Source organism: Artibeus jamaicensis, unplaced genomic scaffold (genome assembly GCF_021234435.1).
Source record: "Artibeus jamaicensis isolate MK-2021 breed Jamaican fruit bat unplaced genomic scaffold, CSHL_Jam_final contig_1998, whole genome shotgun sequence".
NCBI lineage: Eukaryota > Metazoa > Chordata > Mammalia > Chiroptera > Phyllostomidae > Artibeus > Artibeus jamaicensis.
The window spans coordinates 2596742-2623057 of record NW_026521407.1 but is presented as its reverse complement, the minus strand read 5'-3'; the positions used below and the strand labels follow the sequence as shown (position 1 = coordinate 2623057).

At 47.0% G+C, this 26316-nt stretch overlaps 1 protein-coding gene and 1 pseudogene across 2 annotated transcripts; one reads left to right on the top strand and one right to left on the bottom strand.

Moving 5' to 3' along the window:
- CALCOCO2 (calcium binding and coiled-coil domain 2) lies at positions 1–25471 on the bottom strand. Of its 2 annotated transcripts, none has more exons than XM_053656986.1 (13): positions 25366–25471; positions 17414–17602; positions 13066–13168; positions 12770–12903; positions 11839–11964; positions 8799–8887; positions 8348–8417; positions 7626–7748; positions 7256–7342; positions 4707–4802; positions 2586–2721; positions 1297–1325; positions 1–780 (listed from the first exon to the last, which is right to left on the bottom strand). In XM_053656986.1, the coding sequence occupies exons 2-13, from the start codon at positions 17591–17593 to the stop codon at positions 610–612; spliced, it is 1344 nt and encodes a 447-aa protein (XP_053512961.1). In that variant the 5' UTR covers positions 17594–17602; positions 25366–25471; the 3' UTR covers positions 1–609. The 2 variants fall into 2 exon arrangements, with proteins under 2 accessions (XP_053512961.1, XP_053512968.1); XM_053656993.1 differs by lacking the exon at positions 25366–25471 and adding an exon at positions 25220–25359.
- LOC119052601 (60S ribosomal protein L37a-like) lies at positions 20778–21055 on the top strand (annotated as a pseudogene).
- Positions 25472–26316: the final 845 nt, after the last annotated feature.

Here is a 26316-nt window from a genome sequence, read left to right as displayed (position 1 = left end):
TATGGTTCAAGAAAAAGAGGCTTTTTTATTAGCAGCTGAGAAATCAAGATGAGAAACCGTTGGTATCCAAATTGGATGCCTGATTCTCTGCCGTGCCGGGTTTTCGTTTTTGCCAGTCTAATGCCATTGGGGGAGAAAGAGGCCTGAGGGAGAGGAGGAAGAAATTTTCAACTTCTGGTCAACCTCCAGCCCCAAGGGCAGGACTGAGGACTGAGTACAAATATACTCAGGGCCTCACCTTGAGTGGCTGTGGGACAACTTGGAAAACTAACCACATAGGATCAGAGTCAGGCCTGCTGGGAACAGCCAGGTGGCGCGCATCCCAGGGCCCGTGCACTGGAGACCATCGGAGGAATGGGCATCGTAGGTGACAAGCTGATACAACCAGGAGCATGTGATTCGAAAGGTGGTAACCAGCGTGGATGGAAGTACCAGCCCTTAACACTACCCGTTAGATTATTCAAATGATTCTACCTTTTGGGCAGCAGGACTAAATAAATCCCTAATATTTTCAGGTTAGGCAGGATCTTCTGTCATAAGTCATAGTAGAAGCTACAGATTTTACTCTATAAAATCTATGTACAGCGTGGATCCAAGAGGCTGGGGCACTTATAGACTGTGGCAGAACATATGGTCTTCAAAGATTTGCGTTTCTGTTGCTGAGAAGCTCTTGTCACAAATTGGACAATAAAGGGTCTGAACAAGCTGCTGCTCCAAGATGTGGTCACAAATGTCACCAGTAAAGTCTGGTTTGCAGGTGGGGCATTTCTTACTGGAGAGCTGGGAGGAAGAACAAAAGAGGTCAGGAAAGATGCAGGCTGCGTGGGGCGGAGCCCGTCTCTATCTGATTTTCCACTACGTCCTCAGCATCCAGCATGATGCTTACACTTGGCAGGTCCTCCAGGCACAGAGGACGAACAAACAAATTCATCTTTGGGGAGACTCACTAGGGCTACCTCTAACCTCAGGACTGAAAGAACCTAATGCTGCTGAAGCAGTCAAACAGCTTTCAGCCTGGAAGGGGCACTGGCTGTCCCTCGTTCGGTCAGCTGCCCGGTTCACATCTCCTCTTGATTCTGCCGCTAAACTCAGCTCACGAGGGAGATGGTGAGCAGAGCGCTGCTGGAGGAACGGTTCCCTGTGCCCAGCTCAGCCAGGGCACTCGGCACCAGGCCCTGAACACCCTGGGCCCGCCGACTGCTGGAGTCATCACCATGAGCCCTGCGGGTCTCCTGGGAACTGGAGCAGCAAGGGCAAATTTCTCAAGGGTTTGCAGCAGTCACTCAAAATACTTACCAGGCTAGAGGCAGAACTTTCCTGGATGCCTGAAGGTAATAAAAAAAGAGATTTCATTCAATGAAAAAAGAGCATTCTTAGATCTCCACGTGTGTTCTAACAGTTGTTTTCTGTACCCTCGTTGTTCCCTTTCACCCACTGCTTTTGGCCCTTTATCTTTCTTTTTAAATTAAACATTTTTTTTTTTTACTTATTTAGAGGGGAAGGGAAGGAAAGAGGGAGAGAAATATAAATGTATGGTTGCCTCTTGTTCATCCCCTGCTAGGAACTGGCCTACAACCCAGGCATGTATGTGCCCTGACTGGGAATCGAACCTCAATCCTCTGGTTCCCAGGCCAATGCTCAATTCACTGAGCTACACCAACCAGGGCAGACCCTTTATCTCTTTGATAAACCATCTACTTTTGAAAGAGGGGATCTAGGTCAGGGACAAGGGAAAAAAAGGAAAAAATACAGCGGTGGGCTTTTTAGTGCATATCACATAAAGGGGTATACGTAATATACACTAGCCTTATATATTACATAATAAACCTATTTAGTGGGTGGAAAAGGAGATTTTAATAAAAACAGTAATACTCTAACCCAGAAACAGTCTGAGAATATATTTTAAGACTGCATCCACATGGCTGTTTTTTTTAAATGAAGTGTTTACAAATATTTTTAAAACACAAAATAAACTTGGACCCCTGCCTGTCGCGAAGACCTGATGGCGGCCCCTGAGAAAGCACGACAGGCTTAACCTGTCTGAAAAAAGCAGATGAGGTCTCACATCACTTTCGAAGACAAGAGAGTAAAGTTCCCTGTTAGGCAAGGACACGTGACCCCCGCTCCTCGAGTGACAAGAACCCCAACCCACCCGAGTCTGTGCAGCACACTCCTGCCACCCTCGGCCAGGCCGTCGGTGGCTGCTGTGACTGCCCATTCCTGGGTGGCATTTACCCGCCTCTCGGGCTTCCGTTCCCAAACCTTAATTAGCTTCCTCAGCTTTTTCTGTGTGTATCTTCTACACAGAGACATTTCTCTGATTTATGTATCTGGAACATAGCCACGGGACTCAATTTGTGTCTGCCGCCTCGAGGCGAGCGATCTGATTTGCGTCTTCTGGATTTAGATTTATTTCTCAATTAACACTTCTCGCCCGGCAATCTTTCTACTGGGTTCTCAGCTTCTGCCCAGCAAGTCTTAACAATGAGATTGGTCTTAATTAGCATCTGAGACACAAACAAAATTTAGTGGGGGACAGGGATGCAGGCAGGGGTCTTTCAGCTCCAACGGCAAAGCTGTCTCACCAGCGTAGGGGTTCCCGTAGACCAGCCCCGGGTTCTGTCCGGCACTTCCTGGATCCGAAGCAGGCCCTTGGCATGGCAGAGAGTCAAAATCCAGACCCATGTAGCTCATCAGTCTGCTGTTCTCACTCTTCAAATGCTAAGGACAGAAGATTCATAGCGACATGTTGAAGGACGGCCGAGAGCGGCCCCAATGAACTGGCCAAGGGCGCCCATTACAGGTGGTTCTGAATTCCCAGCGTGGTGCTGGGAGTCCAGGGGATGATGAGGCAGGATTCTCCAAAAGGGGAAGTAGCAGCCTCCGTACTATGAAGAGCTGAGTTCTTACCATACGGATTTAAGTGCCTACCACATTTTGTTTGGATTAATGTAAAAAAGAACTTAAAATCTCTGAATACATACCAACTGCAGGAGGTACAAAAAACTGGGTGGATATACGAGGCTGGCAGAAGCTATGCTAAGAATGAAATTATTGTATGCTATTGGGAGCAAAATGCTTCTTTTTAAAAGTCTCCTTGGTAGAACAGTTTTCTTACACGATGTAAATATTCATCTGATATAATTTCCCTTCTTTACATCTTATCCCTCCAATGGATACACAGACAGAAAGAGTGAAATGGAGGAAGGCAGGCAGGGAGGGAGAGGATGAGAGAAAGAATGAGGGAGAACAAGCTACACGGGGGCAGACAGCACCGAAAGTTCTTTAAGAAAATAAAATTAGTAAACTGCCCCTGAACGTCCTTTTTTAAAAAGACCTTATTTATTTATTTTTTTAGAGAGAGGAGAAGGGAGGGAGGAAGGGAGGGAGAGAAACATCAATGTGTGGTTGCCTTTCATGTGTCCCCTAGTGGGGACCTGGCCTGCAACCCAGGCATGTGCCCTGAGCAGGAATTGAACTGAGGACCTTTCGGTTCGCAGTACGGGGCTCAATGCACTGAGCCGCACCAGGCAGGGCTTACATCTTAAGAAGGCTTTACTATAGGTCTTAACAAAGCTTCCAAATATCAGATCTTTTCCTTCTTGTGGTAAATTGTGTGCACACTCCCTACCCCGACCTGACCCCATCAGACTATCTCAGGAAAATGAGGATTTCAAGCCCAGGTATACTTATCTAACGCAAGAGGTTGAGAATGACAGGGCCAGAAGCAGACCCCAAATGCCTATTGAAACACAATGGCATGAACAGTAAAATCAAAAGCAGAAATAATCGCTCGGAGGCACGGCCCAGGACAGGTACAGAGAGGGCAGAGGTGGGGAGCTGGCGGAGGGGTAGAGCCGGGAGCAGCCAGAACGCACGGGCTCCCTCTCTTCAGTGCTGGGTGAGGGCATGCGGGTGACTTCAAGTGCTGTGTTTGCTGCCCTCGTCCTTGATCAATGGGCCAGCCCTAACTTGTGTTGAACCCAGCAGAAAATAACTGTCGGTTGGATGAATGAACACACTGACAAGTGCACGGATGAATGCACCGCACCATCGGAGCCGACCACCGGCCGGCACCGGTCCAGCCCACCACGTCTGCTCCTGGTTTGGCAGCAGAGAGAAAAGGAGTTTGCACGGAAGGAAAGGGGTTCCTCAGCTGGCATGAACGTGACGTCAGGTATGTATTTCCCTCCAAAGACAGCATTGACAGTAACGGTGAAGATAAAACTGGAAATGGGGAGTGAGATCTTCACCAGAGCAGTTCCTTTCAGGTTGAGTATCGCTGCGCCCAGTAAGTTTATTGTGGTGATTTAGGAAACCAGACTGAATTTACTTTCTTCAGGAGCAACTGCCTCCGCCACTGTCCCGGAAGGGGTGCTTTTATTTTTTAAAAGAATGTATTTATTTTTAGAGACAGGGGAAGGGAAGAAGAGAGGGGGAGAAACATTGATGTCAGAGAGAAACATCTACCAGTTGCCTCTCATACATGCCCCGACCGGGGACTGAACCTGCAGCCCAGCCATGTGCCCCGACTGGGCACTGAACCCGCGACCTTTCGCTTTGCAGGATGTCGCTCAACCAGCTGAGCCCCACCAGTCAGGGTGGGACTCTTTCATGTAACTTTTTAACTTATCAGCACACCTCTGGGTCACTCCACTCTTTCCCCTTAAAATCTTGGGGTTTTCTACTCTCATTTACATACTTACATCATTTTCTCTTTCCATTCTCTCTTTCTCTTTCTGCAGAACATTATATATAATCTTGTTTTCACTCAGTCTTCTTGACAGGTCGAAGTTCTGGTCCTGTCAATAATTTAAAAAGGTAAGATTAGGATCACATATGGAAATCTGGGTCCAAGGTGGGATGAAGCAAGGAGATGGCAGGAGCTATAGCTTTCTGAAGTGTCGGGGCTGAGGTGGGGAAGGAGGGGACTGGGGTGGGGAGGGGGGCACTAGGCGGGGACGCTGACTAACAGGAAAGAGGCTTGACGAAGTGCCTGAGGCCTGGGCTGATGCTGGTTTCCTCTGGTTTAGCTGGGAGGGTACGTGTGTAAGTGACCAAAGAGAGAAGTAAGCTCGGGGAAAACCTCAAGACTGAGTTACCATCGTTAGGGATAAATGGAGCCTTGCTTAACCCAACCATGGAAACAGTTCGTCGTGAGCAAACCTCTCAGTCAATGAGCCTGAAGCACTTAGGGTTAGGGTGGCCTGACTCCCTCTCGGGTGTGAGGACAGAAGTCACAGAGAGGAAGAAAAGAACCCTGGAAGGAATTTATCCGAGGCTACCAGGAACCCAGACTGGGACCTTGAACGTCCCCGTGTGATGGGTCGACCTGGCTGGTTTCATGAACCCAGAGCTCTCAGGCATGCCTCAGAGCTTCCCATCTCTTTCCTACACGTGTCCACATTCGGGTACCTCACAAAAACACGTAAGCTTAATCCCGTCAGCTGTGCCCCCGCCACCAAAGATTTTTTATTTGAACTCGGAGCCCAAACTGCTGTGCACTTCTAGCTGGCCCTGGGGCAGTCATGCGAGAGGGGCCGTCCCAGGATGGGGCTGGGCTGACTGCAGGCTCCCGTGGGTTCTTCTGGTCCTGCCTCGCTTCCTCAAAAGGCAGAAATGAAAAAGGGCTCTCTGAATGTGTGCGGAAACCTGCTCACCGGTTACGAGAACCTTCCCTGAGTCACGGCTGAGCTGGGGTCTGTATTTCTGGGGATTCTCGGGCCGGTTTCTGGCCACACACTCCATCCCTCCTCTTTTTAGCAGGAAGATAAATGTCTCTCCTTTACAAGGGTGTGCAATCCTCTGGGCCACAAACCTTCACACCCCTTGCTTCCTGGGCCCCTTACCTCCGTCACCTACCAGGGCGGCAGCCCTGAATCGCCTGATCTGTTTGTGGAGTTGCTGACACCCTTTGTACCTCTCTAAGAAACAGCTTTCCCGGCCTCTACCTTTGCCTTTGGGCGGCCCACCTCTCCCCCGCCCCCAACCCAAGATGAATGTTCCGGGGGCCCACCTCTTGTACTAACTGCTAATCCACTGCTGTTTTTTTTGGTTCCCAGGCTCCTGAAGTATGAGATACATAGTCCTCATAGGGGCCTTTTGGGTGCATGAGGAATAAAGAACTGCCATCCGCTGGGGAGCCCCTGGGTCTTGCAAAAATGCTCCATGAAAATACTTCCAAGGAAACCCATACCTGCCACAAGACAGTGCAAGCCTTCCAATGGCTCTAGATTGTTTAAAACAGTAATTTCTTTGCTACAGTAGAGGTCACAAACTCAAATGTGTCTATCGGCAGGGGCCGGGCAAGGAATGTAACTAAATGAAGGAGTGGAACGCAGTGAAACAGCGAAGCCGCAGCCAAATGGAGGGCACATGACTCATTAAGGGGCGCGGCAGCTGCTTGGCTCTAGGCCTGGGCTCGCGTCTTCGATTTTTCAACAGAGCCTGGGATACAATTTTTTATGGGAAACATTCCCATTTTTAAGTATAGGTAATTGATTCAAGTTTTTAAAAAGCACCATCGAGGCCAAATAAAACATTTCTGTGGACGGAACTTAACCTGTGAACTGGTGATCTTCGAACTTTCCCATATGATACCACTTTCTACTCATGTTATACCAGGCCAAAATGCGCAGTATCTTCCACACGGCAGGTGCTCCGTGATTCATGGGACAGCGACTGAATGAATGAGCGATGCACACGTGACACATTTCTTACACGCTTACATCCGCTCAGAAGACGGGCTCCCAGGCACCTGCCGTCCCCAGGACTCCTCTTTTCCAGCAATATATTTCAGAAAATTATTAGGCAATTAGGCTATCATTCCCATTTTACTGTAGCTCAGAATAATTTATAATGATGATAACTGCTAATATTATATTAATTACAACAAATTTTGTTTTGACAGCTGAAATATTTTCCAGTCGTAGAGCGAGGCCGTCTGGGGGTCACTTGTGCGGCCGCACGGCAACTCTTTCTGGAGGGGACACCGCCCAAGGCTGCATTTACTACGGCCTGTCACGAGGTTTAACTTCCAATATTCCTTTATCACTCATCACACATCAGAAATACCTGCCTTTCCTGAACATTTTGAACATAGCGAATTCTCTGCCCTTCTGGGTAGAATGCAAACATGTCCCGAGGAAAGGGCTATTCCCGTCTGTCTTAGTTAACCTGTCCATCACCTGAGTATGGACCCCACCCCTTCCTTTCTGTCGGCTCCTCCCATAAAGCCCCACAAAGACAGACATGCCGTTAGCTCCTGCTGTTTCTTCGCTGTAGTAGCTTCTTTCTGCTTCAGCTCAGTCACGGTCTGCTCAAGCTTCTTCAGATGCTCCCTCTGCACAAAGACAGGACCACCGTTAGAAACACACACACAGACATGCAGGCAGGCAAGCACCGGGCAAGGGCCCGCCCAGCTACCGAGCAAGTAGGATGCAGACAGAGAAGCCGGTCTTCTCTTACTAGTTTCCTAGAATGGCCACGAGATGCATCATTTCAGATGGCTTCTCCGAGACCTTTCCAGAGCCAGTGACACCCAGGTACACAAGAGACCAAAGAAGGAACAATGTATATATTTTCTCCTAAATGCCGGAAAATGTTATTTTCTGTCATGACTCTACCTGCTCCGTCAAACTGAGAGAAAGCTGGCTGTTTTCCCTTTGCAGATGCTTCAGCTGCTTTGTGTTATCTTTCTCTCCCTGGACAAGCTTCTCCATTTCTTTCTCTTGAGTGGACAGCTGCTCCTACAGCAAAAATAGTGAATAAAACTGAGGTGCAAAAGAGGAAAAATTAAGCAGGAAAAATTAAGCAGGAACAACGCTTTTTAGTGTGCAGTGACATGAAGGAACGTGTGTTCCGTGACAACCCCTGACGGCTAAATAACCCTTGGGACTTCACTCTTCAGCTGTACCCTGCACCCTGAGAATCGAACATGCAACTGAATAAAATTCAACATCTTGCTCCTTAAAGCCCTTCTCTAAGGCACAGCTTCCTAAAAACAGGGGAGTTCTGCTATTTGCTTTACATTCTAGATTTTGCTTTAAAGGACTTTGTAGTTTAAAGAAAAATGTTTGACAACCACTGGTATAGATGACAGTCATCCATCTTAGGAGCTCATGATAAATATAAACTAAAAAATTATTCAGTTCCTGTGGACTGGGACTATTAAAAACAAGTGCGGGAGGGTCAAGAATAGAAAACACATACTCTGAAACTTTAGTCTGATGCTTTGAAAGGTATACTGTTAGGCATTCACTACAATGAAATGGATCTTCCTGGGCCGCCAGACAGGAGTGGCGGCAAGACTCAGGGAGTGCACCCGGAAAGGTCTGCCATTACCTACCTGAAGCTGATCCGCTCTGACTCGCATCTTCTCATTTTCGGAGGACATCTCCTGGTTTTGTTCTTTCAGTCTGCGGATGCAGAGACGACTATGTGAAGTACATGCCGATGCCAGCTGGCTGCCCCAGGCCTGACGTGACTTAAGGCCCTAAGCTTGCAGACTTATTTGAATATTCACTCGTTTCTTCTTCAATCCTGTTTTGGCCTCCTGACCTTGGAGCGCAGGTATTCAATACCTGGTGTTAATACTTGAATTTGGGTCATTTCTCCTGACCATTCTGACACTAATTCTCAAGCCTAGAATCAAAGAGCTCATGGCCCAAAGGGGAGAACCACACCGATCAACGTCGTAACAGGACGACTGTAGTCTAACAAAGTCTGGAAATCTAACTGGACCCTCCCTGTGGGTGCCGCTACTCCGGTGGCTCCTCCCAGCCCAGGGTCGTACTCACCGAAGCACCTCTGTCTCCCAACTGTCCTGCTGCTCCTTTGCTTTCCGTTCCAGCTCCTCGTTGATGCTCTTTAAGGTTTCTAGTTCCTCCTGTAGATGGAAACGTCAAAGGGACAGATCATTTCTAAGACAGTTTTAGTGTCTCAAGGAGCCAACACACAGCGATATTTATTGAGCATGTATTACATGTTACATGTCAGGCATAGCATGACACAACAGTGAATAAACTATCCATCTAAAGGGGTTTCCATATTCAAATATTCTTAATATGTTCTGTCCATACAAAAAATGTATCTACCTAAGTCCTTCTTCCACTGGAGCACCAATTGCCCACTAATTTGTTAAGTGAGCATTTGATGAGCACCTGTTACACACCAGACACTGTTCCGGCATTGCAGGAACAGCACTGGATAAAATAAAGTTGCTTTTCTCCTAGAAATGTGCCGTCCAATAATTTCAGAATGCCACACAGGTAATAAAAAAATGGTAGTAGCCACATCAAAAAAAGTAAAAAGAAAACAGGAAGTTCATTTTCCAATGGTATACGTAGTGCGATAGGTCTCAAGCCCTGTTGCAGCCCTGACCGGTGAGGCTCCGTGGGCTGGGCGCCGTTCCACGAGGTGAAAGGCTGCCTGCTGGCTTCTCGGTCAGGGCACGTGCCTGGGTTGCGGGTTCGCGTAGGAGAGGCAACCGATCCATGTTTCTCTCCCTCTCTCTCCCTCCCGTCCCCTTTCTCTAAGAATAAATAAATAAAATTCTTTACAAAGTAAAATAAAATACTGGTTCAACGTGTGAGCAATAACAAATCTCACATCTTTTCAGACTAAGTCTTCAAAGGCTGGTGTGTATTCTACGCTTTAGCATCCACGTGTCGCATGCGACCAGTGGCCCCCGTGTTCATCCTACACATTTGTTTCTCTTTCCCAATTTCATTCTGAACTGAATCAATTCTATTTTTTTTAAGATTGTATTTATTTATTTCAGAGAGGGGAAGGGGAGGAGAAAGAGAGGGAGAGAAACATCAGTGTGTGGTTGCCTCTCACGTGTCCTCCCACTGGGGACCTGGCCCGCAACCCAGGCACGTGCCCTGAGCAGGAATCAAGCCAGTGACCCTTTGGTTCACAGGCCAGTGCTCAGTCCATTGAGCCACACCAGCCAGGGCTTAAACTGAACCAATTCTTATATGTAAATCACAACTATCTGCTTTTAGCCTCAAGATTTAATAAGTTTGGGGTTATAGACTTTTTAAAAAATCTTTTTTTTCTGTTTTAAAAATCGCAGTCAAATACACATAACACCAAATGTGCTGTCTCAACCGGTTTGAGCGCTCGGCTCAGGGGCACCGAGCACTCCCACACTGCGGCCCAGCCCCCACCACGCCCACCCGCAGGACTCTCTTCACTGTGCAGAACTGAAGCTCTGGGCCCGCTGAACGCTAACTCCCACTTCCCCCTCCCCCCAGTTCCTGGCAAGCCCCACTCTACTTTCTGTTTCTGTGAAGCCGACGACTCTCCACACCTCATGTCAGTGGGACCACACGGTGTCTACCTCTCCATGTCTGAGCCCTTCCCCGGGCACCGTGTTGTACCGCGTGTCGGCGTTTCCTTCCCTTTTAACCCGAGCGCAATGCCATTTTACGTACACACCCTGCCACGTCTCTCCATCTGTTCATCACCGATACCTGCCTCCACCCTTTGACCCTTGAGAAAAATGCTGTTATGGAATTGGGTCCTAGTATCTCTTTGAAAACACAGGTATTATCAATCCTCTTTTTCCAGGGAGGTCGTCTGAGATGCTCATCAGCGATGTTAAGAAATTTCTTGTGGCTCATCAAACAGTAAGTGGGAGAACCAGCCTGTGCGACTCCAAAGACCAGGTTCCTAAGCATTGTATAACCCTGCCTCTAAAAATCAGGGCTTTAACATAAAAAATAGCTGAGTTCAAATCCCAGTCAGTGCCAAACCACAAACTGTGACAGTGGGCAAGTGTCTGAACCTCTGTGAGCTGTGGGGCTGTTGTAAGCATCAAGTGACACAATGTGCTTAATTGTGGTGCCTGGCGCATAGTAGGTGAGTAACAAATATTGGCTTTTGTCGTCATTATAATAACTGGTAGCAAGAATGGAGGAAAGCTAACCCAAGAACCCAGACCCTCCGACTCCTGGGCTAGAACCTGGCAGGGAGGCTGGAAGGCTCCTGGCCAGACGCTGGTTCTTGACAGCCAAGCCGTGAGTTACACCACTGCCGCCTTTGTTTGTTATCTCCCTGCTTGGGACAGGCCAGGTCTGCAGCCTGGACCCGCCACCCACACTTCTACACCAGCCCAGGACAAGGACATCACATGCAAGTACTCGTGTGACAGCGAGCTGTAGAGAACAGAGCACTCTGGGAGTCAAGAGGAGTGAGTCCTGATCCCGTGTCATCACTGAACTTCCCTTCTCCCCTGGGCCTCGGTTTCCTCACCTGCAGATCAAGGGCTTCACAGGCGGTGATTACCAAGGTCTGTGTGTTTGGGAAACTTCTAAGCTATGACCTCAGTGTAATCAGTGTATAATCTTTAGGAAAAACTCTCCACTTCCGCTCCTGGCATTATCAACTCTCATTCGCCACCTGATTTGAAGACAAGTGGCAAAGAGTTTGGATAACCCACAACTTGACTTTATTACTGTCTCTTCTCTTGATGTCATGTCCTAGCTGATCCAAGCAAATTATTTCACATTATAAATAGGCAATGGGAGGAAGTGGCCAGACTGCCTGGGTCTGAACCCTGGCTCCGGCAGTGACTAGCCGTATAAGAGATTACTTAGCCCCCTAAGCCTCACGTAACTCATCTACAAAATTGGAGTAATAATAGCACATATTCCAAAGGTTTGTCATGACGTTTAAAAAATAATCCACACAAAACTTTCAACACTATGCCTATTCAAAGGTATTAGTGTAAGGGAGTGAGATCGCAAGCCAAACAGGAAATGCTGCTGGCCAAGAGGCACCATTCGGTTCTGATCTCCACACTCCGAATTCACCTTTCACCAGCAGCCATACCTGCTTCTTCTGGAGCTCAGCCTGCAGGTCTGAGTTCTGCTTCTGGAGGCTGACACAGCTGTCCTTCAGCTCCTGGTTTTCTTTGCGAAGCTCATTGTTGTGCTGCTCAATCTCTTCCACCTCGCCCTGCGAAAGAGCATTTCATAAACTCCGATTTGACCCTTTATAGCTCAGGGGGTGTTCGAATCCGTCTAGTAGAAAGTTCCCATAGTCTGGGATAGTGAGGGTCTGGCCCCACTCACTGTAGTGGCACCTGTAGACACCAAATGGGAGCAGCCTCCCAGTATGTAAGGAAGATAGTACTGGAGATACATCTGTATGAACTGCGGCTCTGACTCTGCCGTTACGGAGAAGAAAGATAAACCAAATTCAGGCCATGGAAAGTGAAAGGGGGAATGACAGAAGAATGCAGATTCTTCTTGCAAACATTCAGTACTGCTTGTTTCTCTTGTGGACTTAGCTCCCTGAGGCCGAGGGACAGTGTTTTAATTAATTCTTCACTGCATCCCTGGTGCCCGCCATTGTGCTGGATGGCAAGTAGGTACCCTGTCAAGTAACAAAGTAAGTAAGTGAGTCCAATACTCATGCATGACAGGCTCTGTGTCAGAACTGACACAGAATATTTGGTGTGTCTCTCCTCAAAGGAGCTTCTCAATTAACTGTGGGGATGAGATGTGGCGATGACAAAAATTACAGAAATAACCGAATGCCACTAAGTCACAGCAGTTTTAAGAGAGACAGAAACCACCTGTGATGATCCTCGTTCATGTTCCTTAAGTCATTCTGGAGTGGGTTTGAGGGAGTATTGTGTAAATTCTTCTCAACGGCATCTGCTAGAAATTCAGTAAAGGCTTTTTGACCCAAATTCTCCCTTCCTCTGGCATCGTTACTCTTACTGGCAGGAAGGGAGGGAGGTGAGATGCTCACAGACCTGAGTGGTGACAACCAGGATGTCCTCCTCATTTTCTGGACGGAACTGGAAAGGGATACTTGCTCCCCGGACCACGCCATCCTGATCCACATAGCAGAACTGGTAGTACTCATCATCCTTGGGCAGGTAATAGGCTGAAAATACAATCAGATTTGTAATCCAAAATAAGGTCTAGTCAGAACACTAAAAACCTGGAAGTCTTTTATCTGCTCCAGGAAGCCCAAGCTCAAGGAAATAAATTAGTCTTGGTGGCTCACTGTCTCCAGCACCTTTGATCCAGCCGGTACTTTTCTTACCTTTGAACTGGACTTCCTGCTGTTTGGTCGATTTGCTGTTCAGGTCCATGGGCAAAGTAACCCACATGAAGGTATAATACTCACGGGTTGTCTTCCATCCCACCTGCAACAACAAGAGGCTCTCATTCAGCATCTGAAAATGCTCAGGGACAAAAATCCTTATTTGGGCCTGGCTGGTGTGGCTCAGTGGTTGAGTGCTGGCCTGCGAATGAAAGGGTTGCTGGTTCGATTCCTAGTCAGGGCACATGCCTGGGTTGCAGGCCAGGTCCCCAGTTGGGGGGCATGAGAGGCAATCACACACTGATGTTTCTTTCCCTCTTTTTCTCTCTCTCTTCTCTTCTCTAAAAAAATAAACAAATAAAATCTTTTAAAAAATCCTTATTTGGGCCATGTCTTCTCAAAATGCTCTTACTTTTTATTCATGTTGAAAAGACAGTGGAATGAGTTTATTATGATGAGATCCACCCACCATGGATCAGATCTTATTTTTTGACTTATGACAATCATCTATGGCGAAAGGTTTGATACAAGAAAAATTGGCACACGCACGGCATCCAAAATACCTGTCTTGGAAGGAAATGAAAACTGGCCACTCAGCATCCAGGACAAGCTCCAAAAATTTTATCTCCAGGCCAGACACATAACTGAGAGTGGTTGAGGAAAAAATTCCAGAATTGTGATCCCTGATCCCGTAATCCTCTTACCATGGTTTGGGGACTTCTTATCCAGAAAGCACTTTGGATTTGCTCTCTCCACGGCTCTGCCCTCTCCTGTGTCTAATTCAGACTGGTCACTTCTACCACCCTGGTTACATTAGTGCATTTTTTTAAAATGCATTTTTTGAATAATGTGAGTGTTGGGGGTGGAGGGGTAAGAGGCCTCTTAGATTATGAAGCACCAGGTAACTGAGTCCAGTCCATAGAGTTTTCTTTTCTTCAGTGTTTTTCTAAGGCATGTTTCATGAAGGCTTTTTGGTGCTACAAAGAATGACAACAATATGTAATCATAAAGGCTTTTTCTAGGTGGTGAATGCACTGAAGTCATAAAATATAAAGACACAGTAAAATATGCCTCCGAGCAGACAGCTGGCTAAGTGGAAAACATCCTCACTAAATGTGAAGAGGAGTAAAAGATAGTTCACGTCGGATCTGAAAGGTAAGAGCACACCAGAGAATAGAAAGGGAGCCGTCGTGTCTTCAAGGGGAGAAACTTGGCAAATGAGGAGCAAAATTACATTTATTGCCATATTTTGACCCTGCCTGAGCCCAGTGGGAAGAAAAAAAACTAAGAATAAATTCCATTTTTATACATTACGGAATTAGAGTAGGGTTGAGAAGGCTACACTGAAAGCTCATCGGAACGTACGAGGGCATGTTTTAGTGCCTCATTAACACACACCCCATCGCTGTAAGCATCTCAGAGCCACTGCAGCGCGTGGTGGTGCAGGAAGCAGGAGTTTTATGGCGTCTTCATTCACATCCTGGAGTTTCTTAATGCACTGTGACCAAAATATCATCTGGAGAGGCCTAAGAATTACTGCTGCCTAGGAGCAGGGAACAACTTTTAGCCACCTGTGATTTCTGTCCCCTTGACTCCTCCACCTGAGCGGTCCTAGTCCCAGCCTGCCTCTCATGCCATGGGATCTCCCCTCTGCAGCCTTGGAAACATCTGCACGCCCAGGTGAAGGGGAGCATGGAGCACAGTACTATGTACACTGAAGGAAGGAGAGCCGACCCCCACCCACCCTGGGCTCGATCATTGGTGGTGGCTTTTGCTATAGCGAGAAGATGGAGCATACTGCACATTCAAAAATATTTCATGAGCCCTGGCTGGTGTAGCTCGGTGGATTGAGCACGGGCCTGCGAACCAAACAACCGAGGTTCGATTCCCAGTCAGGGCACATGCCTGGGTTGCAGGCCAGTTCCCAGCAGGGGATGCATGAGAAACAACCATACATTGATATTAAAATTTTTTTAAAAAATTTCATGAGTGCCTCCTTGGTGCCAGAAACTACCAGTGTTAGGGCTGATGTGGAATTGAGGAGAATGATTAAAAACACACTGGCCCTGGCTGGTGTGGCTCAGTTGGTTGGAGCATTGTCCCATAACTGAGGAGTTGTGGGTTTGATTCCTGTTCAGGGCATGTGCCTAGGTTGCAGGTTTGATCCCTGGTCCGAGTGCACACAGGAGGCAACCAATAGATGCTTCTCTCTTGAATCCACGTTTCTCTCTCTCCCTTCCTCTCTCTCTAAAAGTAATGAAAAAATGTCCCTGGGTGAGGATTTAAAAAAAACACACACACTGAAAAATCACTGGGGAAGCTGTAGAAGTGACAAAACTTCACAGTCAACTTCTAGTCCTAATTTATCAACTGTTGTTCAAAGGACTTCAGCAGAACAGAGGAGAAGCAGAGGTTTAAATGTCGAACAAGCGTGCTTTACCCAGTACCCCTGGGAGACCTCTGGAAAGTCACCCCCTGAGCAGATTCATTGTACTCAGCTGTGTGCAAGAGGCGATACTACCTGCCTCAGGAGGTTGCTGTGCGGGTTAAATGAACATGCACACACACGCGACCTCATCAAAGACCTATCGTATTGCATAGTCTCAAAAAGTGTCAATCCCTTCTCTATTAGTCTTGAAACTTTTAGGCTTCAGGGTAGGTGTTCAAATCAGTAGCTTTGTGGACAATAAACATTAGAGGCCATTCTTTGGATTAGCCACTTCTTCACTGAGGTATGGCAATACCTCAGAAATGTAGATGCATTTTTAAATGTTTTTAAACATTTGTTTTTAATAAGCTTGACTCTTATTTGGCCTAGGGGCAAGACCTCACTGGAAGTTGCTAAGTGCAGTCTCAGCTAAATGGAAGCATAACAAAAAATGTTACAGATTCAGTACAAACTCTAATACGTACTCTTTTGAATTCTCTTTTTTGGCAATCTACACTTGCCCCGTCCAATATGTTAGCCACTAGCCACATGAGGCTATTTAATTTTAAATTGACTAAAGTTAAGTTAAATTTATAAGCCAGTTGCTCAGCCACACCAGCCACATTGTCAGTGCTCAGTAGCCACATGTGGCTGGAGGTTACAGCGCTGGACATGGAAGGCACAGCTCCATGGCAGTAGGTCCCGCTGCACAGCTTTGCCACCGTGTGCTTCAGAAAACGGGACACACCCTGGTAGGCGGCCGGGGTTCCGTGTCGGAGCATCTTTCAGTCCAACGATTCCACATCCTGCCGTCTCGGAGCTGTTGTGAGCCTGCCACTGCCCCTCGGGCTGCCTACCCTATCTCTAAATACCCCCCGCCAAGGCTCCATCAATTAGCTTGGAATTTCAAACAATTAAGAAAAAGCCACTTAATGAGGGATGTAAATAAGCACCGGCTCATGCACAGCGCAGGAGGAATGATGTCCAACTGCAGGATGAGCAGCACGGGCAAACTCGCACCGACATACCGAGCTGTCAGAACAAAGGTCACGGACGTTGGAACTCTACAGTGCAAATTGCTTAAGTTTGACCTTTATTTCCTGTCTCTGGAAATAGGAAGATTTGTCATTATGGGGTGTGTGTGACAGGCAGAGAAAGACACAGATGAGGGCAAAAACCGACTAAGCTGCCTACCATAAAAAAGTACCTTTTCCGTACTTGAACTGACAGGGGGATTGGCCACCAAAGAGGCCACTGAGGGAAATCATCAATGCTGTCACTGGGAATCTTTACGAAGCAGTAAGACACACTTACTCACCATCCTTCTTGGAGGAAGGATGTTGGACCAGGTAACTTCTCAACATCCTTTCCAGATTTGTAATACTCATATTAAAACAAATTAAACACAAATAATGTAAGGGAACAATCATCCCAGTCAAGCCACAGATAGACATTTCAAAACAGGATACTTTTGCCCTGGCTGGTGTGGCTTAGTAGGTTGAGTGCTGGCTTCCGAACCATGGGGTCACTGGTTCCACTCCCAGTCAGGGCACATGTCTGGGTTTTGGGCCAGGCCCCCAGTGGGGGGTGGGCAAGAGGCAGCCACACACTGATGTTTCTCTCCCTCTCTTTCTCCTTCCCTTCCCCTCTCTTTAAAAATAAAAATAAAGAAAAAAAAAGGATACTTTAAAAAAATTTACACTTGGTCTTTGCAAACATAATGAAAGTTGGGGATTGTATGATTTGCCACCTCATTTTCGCTTGCCTCCCACAGACATGTTGGCACGTGAAGGGGGAGGTGCTAGGGAGTTTAGTTCGGGATTTTAAAGTCGGCCGATGTAATATGCAAAATGCTCATTGCACAAGGCAATGAAGACTCACTTCTGTTCCTAGTCACTTGGTATTAAGTTAACTACTCACTCTAAAGATTCCAATCCAGTCCTTCCGACGGGGGACGAAATGCTGGGTGAGGGTGTAATAGCATGTGACGTCCCCTCCAGGCACATAGAACTTCTCCACGCTGTTGAAGATGACCTGAGAGAAATGACAGTGATCCAGCAAGACAGCGGATGTGGGGGGGTCTTCTAGCGTCTCCTCCATGGTGGGGTCCTGTGGAGGAGGCATGGGGTCAAATAAGGCTCAGAAAGGGTTCTCTGAAATGGTGGAGATTTCTGGGCTCTCACTCAGGGAACATTCCATTCCAGAGAGAAAAAAAAAAAAAAGAAGGAAGGCCTGACTAGCACTGAGGTCACACAACTTGCTTGTGGTTTCGCTTTGCGCCGTTTATAATGTCCCATGTGATCAGGGTTTTCTGAGACCGTCTTTGACCTCTGCACCACTGGCACCCCCACCCCACACACCCTTCTTTTCTCTGCTCCTGGCTGGTCTGTCCGCCTTCTCCTAAATGCCTTAGGTAAGCGAGGCAGCCTGAAGGAAAGTAGCCTGAGCTGGGAATGGAAATCATGGAAAGGGTCCAGTCCTGAAATCAGCACTCGCGACGGAGGAGACACTTCACACAAAACGGAGACGTGTGGAATGACAGAAAGAAGTGATTGGCACAGAGTCTGCACAGAGAACGGTTTTAACAGCCCTGGCTGCTGTGGCTCAGTGGATTGAACACCTGTCTGCAAACCTAAGGGTCCCTGGTTTGATTCCCAGTCAGGGCACACACCTGGGTTGCAGGCCAGGCCCCCAGTGGGGGGCATGCAAGAGGCAACCACACACTGATGTTTCTGTCCTTCTCTTTCTCCTTCCCTTCCCCTCTGTCTAAAAATAAATAAATAAAAACTTTAAAAAAAGGTTTTATACAGATGTTAGTGATTATTACTATTTTTATGGGTTTTTTTTTCCTTTTGGCCCAGTCTCTGCCCTCAAATAGGGTTCCGACCCTACAGAGAAGTCAGATACGTAAACAAGGGACAGGCAAATGGATAGTGTAAGTGCAAAACGTCTTAGATTCAAAAGAGGGAGAGATGTGACTGATTAGGAAAATAAAGAAAAGCTTCGGGGAGTGAGTAGAATCCTAGATAATCCCCTAAGGAAGATTAAGATTTTGACAAGTGGGTTTGGGGGAGGGAATACCAGGAATGAAACAGCAGGCAAAAAACCAAAGAAACAAAAAGCGCAGCCCAGGTTCGGAGGACAGCAAGCAAGTTTGGATCCCTATCTGTAAAACGGGGACAGTGAACTCTCTAGGTCATGGTCCGGATCAAACGCGATCGAGGATGGGAAATGATTTGGAAGGTACAAACAATGCAGAAAAGAAGCAAAGTCTTTAGAGTTGTTCAGACCTGACACTTGCTGCCTTGTAAAGGCCCTGTCTTCCAAATGCCTCCCTGGTCTAGTAGGTACTGAGTTCATGATCTCAACCCAGAATTTTCCTGGGAAATGAAAACAGTACTGCAGCTGTTTACACAGCAGAAGGAGGAGGAGCTGTCTGCATGCAAACACTGTGGGATACCTTACAAATCCAGCCGTTGGAAGGTGTTGGAAGATTGTAAGCACACATACCCACAATGTAAAATAAGCACCATTAAAAAAAACCAAACCATGCACGCAGTAGCTCTTTCAGCCCTGCCCCACCCTACTTATTTCCTGGTTTTATTTTGAACTCTAAGCAACCAAGCCTCTTCTTCCAACTCCACACAGATCAGTTTTTTTCACAGAGAAAGGGACTTTGAGGCATTAAACTATCTATTCTTGGGATTGAATTTGTAACAAAAAAAAAAAATGTATTGGCTTTCTGGTTTGTGACACAGTTTAACCACATCCTCGACCTCAAACCTCAGATCAGTTTTGCTAGGGAAGAGAGAGATCGCGTTACAGCCTGGGCCAGGGCTTGCTCCGCCCGCGACAAGCTGCTGCCTGTGTGAGCTCTGAGATGTTTGGGGGGTGGGGTGGGGAATTTCCCAGCCTGCAGACCCCTACCTTCCTGGCGGTCTCCAGTCATACTGAGGCCAGCATTCCCTCTGTCCTGAGCCTGGACAGAGCATGTTAAATGCTAAGCAAGCATGTAAATCCAAGCATGTAAAATGACTTCATCTGTCCTTTGGCTATGGATCTGAAGAACGCCCAGGTGAGAGGAACTTCAGCACGTGTCTCAGCCTAAGGACCTTGCTCCCTGTTCTCTTCCTTCACAACATAATGCCTCGCCCATATTGATTGCTGACTGTGTATTCATCAAATAAATGAATAAATAAGACACATACATAACTCATCAAAAAAGAAAGGAAGGGGATCTGTAGGCAAACAGTGGTATGAATGGTGGTGGGTCTAACTCTTCTTTTTTTTTTTCAGTTCTGCTCTTAATTTGTTGGATACCCTTGGAGAAGCTGCTGTTTCTCAGCTTTCTCTTTTCCAAAATAGGGTGAGGAGATGATGATCTCCAAGTGCTATATCAACTCTTGGTATGGCTGGTTCAGCTGGCAGAGCTGGTTCCAGTTGGCATGGTGCCAAAAAAACAAAAGGCACAGACTTGATTTCCTCAAGGACTCATAAAATTCACACTCCATCGTCACCCGCCTTCCACACACTCAAACTCAGGCTCGCTGCTCTGCCGATGGACGCGCCTGTGAGAGACAAGAGCAGCCCAGGGCACGGGGGCTCGGGTCAGCCTCTCTCCTTACTAGAAAAACAATCTACCCCTTAGTTCGTGAACAGAAGGACAGTGAAGCAAGGTCAGCCTAAATGTCCACAATGACACGGAGCCCTGACTGTTGTGGCTCAGTGGGTTGGGTGTAGCCCTGCACTGCGAGAGGTCGCAGGTTCAATTCTAGGTCAGGGCACATGCTTGGGTTTCAGGCCAGTCTCGGTTGGGGTGCGTGGGAGAGGCAACCATTCAATGTTTCTCTCACATCAATGTTTCTCCCCCTCTCTCCCTCCCTTCCCCTCTCCCTAAGAATAAATAAATAAATAAATAAATAAATAAATCTTTTAAAAAGGTGACATGGAAGAGCTCAGGCCAAAGCTTGAGTGTATAGCCAATGGACACTTTATCTGTCTTTCTTTTTTTTTAAGATTCTATTTACTTTTTAGAGAGAGGAAGAGAAACATCTATCAGTTGCCTCTCATGCGCCCCCAACTGGGGGCCTTAGGTATGTGCCCTGACTGGGAATTGAACTGATCATCTTTCAGTCCACAGGCCGGCGTCCATCCACTGAGCCACACCAGCCAAAGCCCAGTGGACACTTTATTTCTTTTCTTCCATCTGAAAACCTAATCATCTGTCAGGAAAAGTCAACAGTCTAGATTCCATGCTTATCAAAAATGTAAGAGACTGGGAAAAATGGCTAAATGCACAAAGAAAGTCAGAATCGTCGGTGAACATGGCAGCCATTATGGTGCCTCCCTCGGGAAAATGGTGAAGAAAATTGAGATCAGCCAGCACGCCAAGTACACTTGTTCCTTCTGTGGCAAAACCAAGATGAAGAGGCGAGCCGTGGAGATCAAGCATGTGGTTCTCGCACCAAAACTGTTGGTGGTGGCAGCCGAACCTACCACACCCCTTCCGCTGTCACAGCAAAGTCTGCCATCAGGAGACCGAAGGAACTGAAAGACCAGTAGAAGCGCCACAATTTGAAATATTGCTAGCCAATAATAAATGGGTTAATTTATGTAGCAAAGTTTAAAAAAATGTAAGAGAATCCATGAAATTCTTCATTTCAATGATCTTGTAACTTTCCCAGAAGGACTCCGAGAGAGGGCACTCAATGGCATTCTGGGTAATCGGAACTCACTCATTCTTAAAACAAAAACTCCTCTCTGCCAAGACTGGGAAAGCAGCTGAGGAGGCAGGCGGAGCAGAGCAGAGCCGTGGCTTCCCTCGTCTGCTTCTTTCCCAAGCTGAGCACAGAAAAGGCCATGGGCAAACCTAGAGCGTAACCTTGCCAATCTGAGCTGGGCCAGTGAGGACACCTCACTGCACTTTTCCTGGAGGGAAGGTATCTACTGAGTTTTAAGGTCAGTGATCCTTAAAGCCTTTCTTCTCCCGCAGTGATACAATTCCCTGGGGCAAATGGGCACTTACCTTCCTGACAAAGCAATCTAGAAATGACTTTTCTGTGGAGGAGAATGGGGAAGGTATGGAAGGAAAATTAGAATGATGTAAGCCTCAACTTCTGCTCCTTTAAAAACCACTCTTCCCACTACAGAACCTGTCCACCATCCACTTCTAATTCTGGCACTATCCCCAGAGGCAAGGAAGGGAGAGGAAATACAAGTGCAAAAGTTAATTTTAGAAGCCCACAGAGCTACTGAGTCATGAAAAAGCAGTGGGATGAAGTTGGCGCCCTAGAAATTGTGGAATGGTATTCCACCAATTCTTTACTCCTACCCGCCAGTCAAAGACTGGTCCTATAAGAAGTGAGGGGGGGGGGAACAAACAGGGATTTTTAAGAACAAATCATCAACCACGGGAAAAGAATGCAGATTCCACAAACTGTCACAGGCCTTTTATTTGGACTCTGACATCGTTGTTACTTTTATTTATTTATTTATTTTTGTGGCTCGGTTTCCAAAATGATTAGGGTCCTCAGAGGAGGTGGCAATAATAGGCAATGTATTTCCTATTAAATACAATGTATTTCCTATTGAAATAGGCAGTGTATTTCATTTTAAAATGAGTCCCCTGAACTGCTTCCTGGCTTCTAAGAAAATCTGACACATTTTCAGTGGATGGGCTTTTCAAGCCTAATATACGGCTCCCGGAACCGTTCCATGAATGCACAGATTCTCTTACGTGCTCCTGAAGGAAAGGAACAACAGCCAGTTCTACTTCTGTTCACCCTGCGTGAGTCTGAAGGCTATACTGATGGGCTTTTTAGCAGAAACAGTTTAGAGTTCCTAAAGATTTTTCCTCATGTATGTTGAACCACAAAGAAATAACTTTATTAGAAATAACTAGAATTCTCCCTTAAAGAATGTCTAACTTTTGTCCTGACTGGTGTGGCTTAGTGGATTGAGTGCCAGCCTGTGAATCAAAGGGTCACAGGTCCGATTCCCAAACCAGAGCACGTGCCTGGGTTGCAGGCCAGGTCCCCAGCAGAGAGTGCGGTGCGCAAGAGGCAACCACACATTGATGCTTCTCCCCCTCTTTCTCCTTATCTTCCCCTCTGTCTAAAAATAAATAAATTTTAAAAAGAGTGCCTAACTTTTTAAAAAACATTTTTTAAAGATTTTATTTATTTATCTTTAGAGGGGAAGGGAAGGAGAGAGGAAGAGAAATATCAGTGTATGGTTGCCTCTTGTGCGTTCCCTGCTGGGAACTGGCCTGCAACCCAAGCATGTGCCCTGACTGAGAATCCAACCGCAATCCTTTGGTTCGCAGGCCCGCGCTCAATCCACTGAGCTACACCATATGCCAGCCAGGGCTCCAACTTTTTACATTAGCCTTTTATAGCAGTGGGTACATGTTTCAAGAGAAATGAAGACTATAGGTAGTTTCTCTGGATTAGTTCACAGAAGAAAACAAAAGGCTTCCACAAATGAGAGCAAACTGCAAATCAATTCTTCATTTGGGAAAAGTGAAAACAAAGACAAATAAAACCCAAACCCACATTAATCTAATTTGTTCATCCTTCTGCTTACTTAACTTTCTACATAACTAGTGATTTGCAGTGGATGAACCACTTTGAGTCCCACTCCCCTCTGGCCCAGGAAGGGAAGCTTCCCCAGCAATGCCCTTAGAGAACACTGGCGATAGATATAATGGATTAGTGGGTGGCCTGAGATAGGGAGAAAAGCAAAGACATGTAGTCACTGGTCCTCAAATCATTAAGCCACTTGCTGTAACTCAAATTTCCCAAGTTCATTATAGTTCCTTACCTAGAATCTTTCAGAGTGCCTTAGAAAAATTGTACAGCCCCAGGAGACTTTCAATAGTTCTCATGGACAGCTCTTTGGATTGGCCGCCCCGCTTGTTCTAAGCAGGCCCTTGCCCCACATCCCTTGCCACCAGAGCCGGCAGTACTAGGGAAGAACGGAAAAATAGTCCTGGGGCATGCAGTCCAGGCAACCGGAAACTGAAAGGCTCAATGCTGTGTAATAAATCTCCAGTTTACTAGACGGAGATTTTACACTTTTTTCCCCAAAAGGGGTGACTACGCTAACCTCTGAAGTGACGAGGGGAGTGACCGTGTTTGGAGTGTCGTGGAAATGGGCCTAGGCCAGGACCTGAGGCACCTGGGTTCTTGTCTTAGTTCTGCCACTAGAAAGCTCTGAGATCTTGGCCAAGACACACTACCTCCTTTTAGGTCTCAGTTTCCTCATCAGTAAAATGCACAGATCAGGCTAGAATATCTCTAAGAAACTTCCTAGCTACAGTGATGATCCTAAGTAAAAGGAATTAGAAGAGTTCATTTTGGCCCTGGCTGGTGTAGCTCAGTGGATTGAGCACGGGCCTGCGAACCAGGCAATCGCGGTTCGATTCCCAGTCAGGGCACATGCCTGGGTTGCAGGCTGGTTCCCTGCAGGTCAGTTCCCAGCAGGGGACGCACGAAAGGCAACCATACATTGATGTTTCTCTCCCTCTAACCTTCCCTTCCCCTCTAAAGATAAATAAATAAAATTAAAAAAAAAAAAAAGAAAAGTTCATTTTAACCATCTAAGAAAATAAAGAAGTATGGCATTACATCAACAAGCACTGTCAATTTTTTTAAAAGAGCCTTAAATGTACTATCTGACTTGAAAGATAATACGGCTTCTTAGTGCTATGGAACTCTTACTGACCACCTTTCTCAGCGTCCTTTCCACTCCACAGCTGTCAGATCTGCTGAAGGGTAGAGTTTCAGGTAGAGGCCTTCTGAAAATACCTGTGAAAGGGAGTCCCCTGGATATTCCTTAACCATGTGCTCTACACTATTTACAAAGGCCTATGGCGTAAAAAGTCCTTCACTTTAAGTCATTTTTGCAACAGAGGAGATAAGTTATAATATACAGCAGATCCTCGAATAACGTCCATTGGTTCAGCGTTTAGTTCTAATGTTGATGAGACATTGTAGGAAGTTAACTCTTGTCTCTATCAGTTAGCTTCTGAAAAAACTGGCTTGCCTATACAACGTTTGGCTTAAAGGCATAGAACCTATGACAACGTTAAGTGAGGACTAACTGCATAGCATCTGTATTATTCTACTCAGCCCTAAGCACGGCCACTTGTGGGCTTGCATCAGGAGCAAAGAATCCAAGTGATAGAAAAAGTTAACACGCCCGGGAGAGGTTGACATTACAATGTGAGTGGGAACATTAGCCCCTAAACTAAATTGGCCTGAACGTGGCAGTGGGAGGGGCTATGGGATACCGACTGTAAAGAAACAGGTCACTGCACTCCAGCGGCTCCTTCTTCTCGGATGCCTAGAACCTCCTCCAATTACAGAGGCCCCATCGGAAGGAAAGGGGTTTCAGGGATCGAACCTACTCATATAGACAGGGCAAATGAGGCCCAAAGAGAAAGTAAGTTGCCTAGGGTGACTAGGCAGGGCCCCGCCTCCAAGCAAACGACCAAGTGTCAAGGACAAGGATTAAGGAACCACTGGGACCTCTGCCCGCCGGAGGGGCGTGATGCTGCGTCAAGACCCTCACTCCCGTCAGAGGGATCCCTTCTGCCCAAGAAGTCTCCCACCCGGCTGCAAGTACTGAAGCCCTGCCTTACTCGGGGAGGGGGGCGGGAACTGTCCCTCAGCCCTTCAAGGCCGCAGAAAGAGATCCGGGGGCTCCGACGCCACTCCCACTTACTGTTTCCCTAGAAAGAGGGACGGAACTGGAAACCGAAACCGGTAGCACTTTAGCCGCTCACGGTACTTTCTCAGGACTGGCAGTCCGACTTGGGGAACACGAGGGCCCACCGCCACTAGTTACCCTCCTTCACTCCAGGGACTCACCGCGGGCAGCAGCGGGCAGCGGCGCAACAGCAACAGGACAGGACAGGACAGGGCACAGGGGCGGGGCCAAAACCCCAAGTGAGCTCCGTTCTCGCCTCACCCCGCCCACACGTCAGGTTGGTCAGCAAGCCCCGCCCCCACCGCGGTGCTTTCTGGGACTTGTAGTGTTCAGGTGGCTGGGTTCCGTTCCATTTACGGTTTTCCTTAGTCTGGAGCACAATTCTCACCCTAAGAAGCTTATTTCTTCCTCTAAAACAAGCCATTAACTTACCTTAAAACAAACAAACAAACAAACAAGCACGGCGGGGGGAGTGAAGACAACTGTAATAGAATAAGTTTAAAGAAAACCAACCAACTAAACATTATTTCAGATGTGAGTGAGGATTCTCCATATGCTTCAAGTGCCATTCAGAGGTCATCTTCACTTTTCTCCTGCCTCCGCATAACACTTCACTAAGAGACCCACAGACGAGACTCCTTTTGGCATTTAATCATGCCTCCCACCTGCCCAGGAAATCCGACAGTCTCCCTGGGTGCTCCAGATTTTGTGTTTCCTCATTGCCTTTCTATAAAGAAATTACTCTTTAGTATTAACTCTGTCAAAGTAATACTCTTCCCAACCGCGCTAAGAATAAATTCAGCAAGAATCCTGCTAAGTCAGCTTAGAATTCCCCATCCTTGATATCTGAACAATCCCCAGCTGACCTTTAGCAAGAATCCTAAACTGGTTTTGCAAGAATCCCCCCCTACCCTTGGGGTCTCCTATCAGTAATTTTCCACCACTTGTCCTAATTGTATTTGGAGTTGAGCGTGCTCTCTCCCCTATTGTGTGTGATGTTCCTGTTGCGGTAGTCCTGGATAAAGCCTTCTAACCATTTTAACAAATGTCGGAACAGTTATTTCTTAACACTGCTCTCTGTGAAAGGTTAAAGTTACAAGTGTCCCTTCTCC

Bases quoted from the DNA above. Each gene is read 5' to 3' on its own strand.
- CALCOCO2 (XM_053656986.1), bottom strand. From the start codon at position 17,593: ATGGAGGAGACGCTAGAAGACCCCCCCACATCCGCTGTCTTGCTGGAT. The intron at 4,803-7,255 runs GCATGTCTGTCT...AATTATTGACAG, and splicing joins AGAAACAGCAGGAGCTAACG to GACCAGAACTTCGACCTGTC. The intron at 1,326-2,585 runs GTGAGACAGCTT...TATTACCTTCAG, and splicing joins CTACGGGAACCCCTACGCTG to GCATCCAGGAAAGTTCTGCC.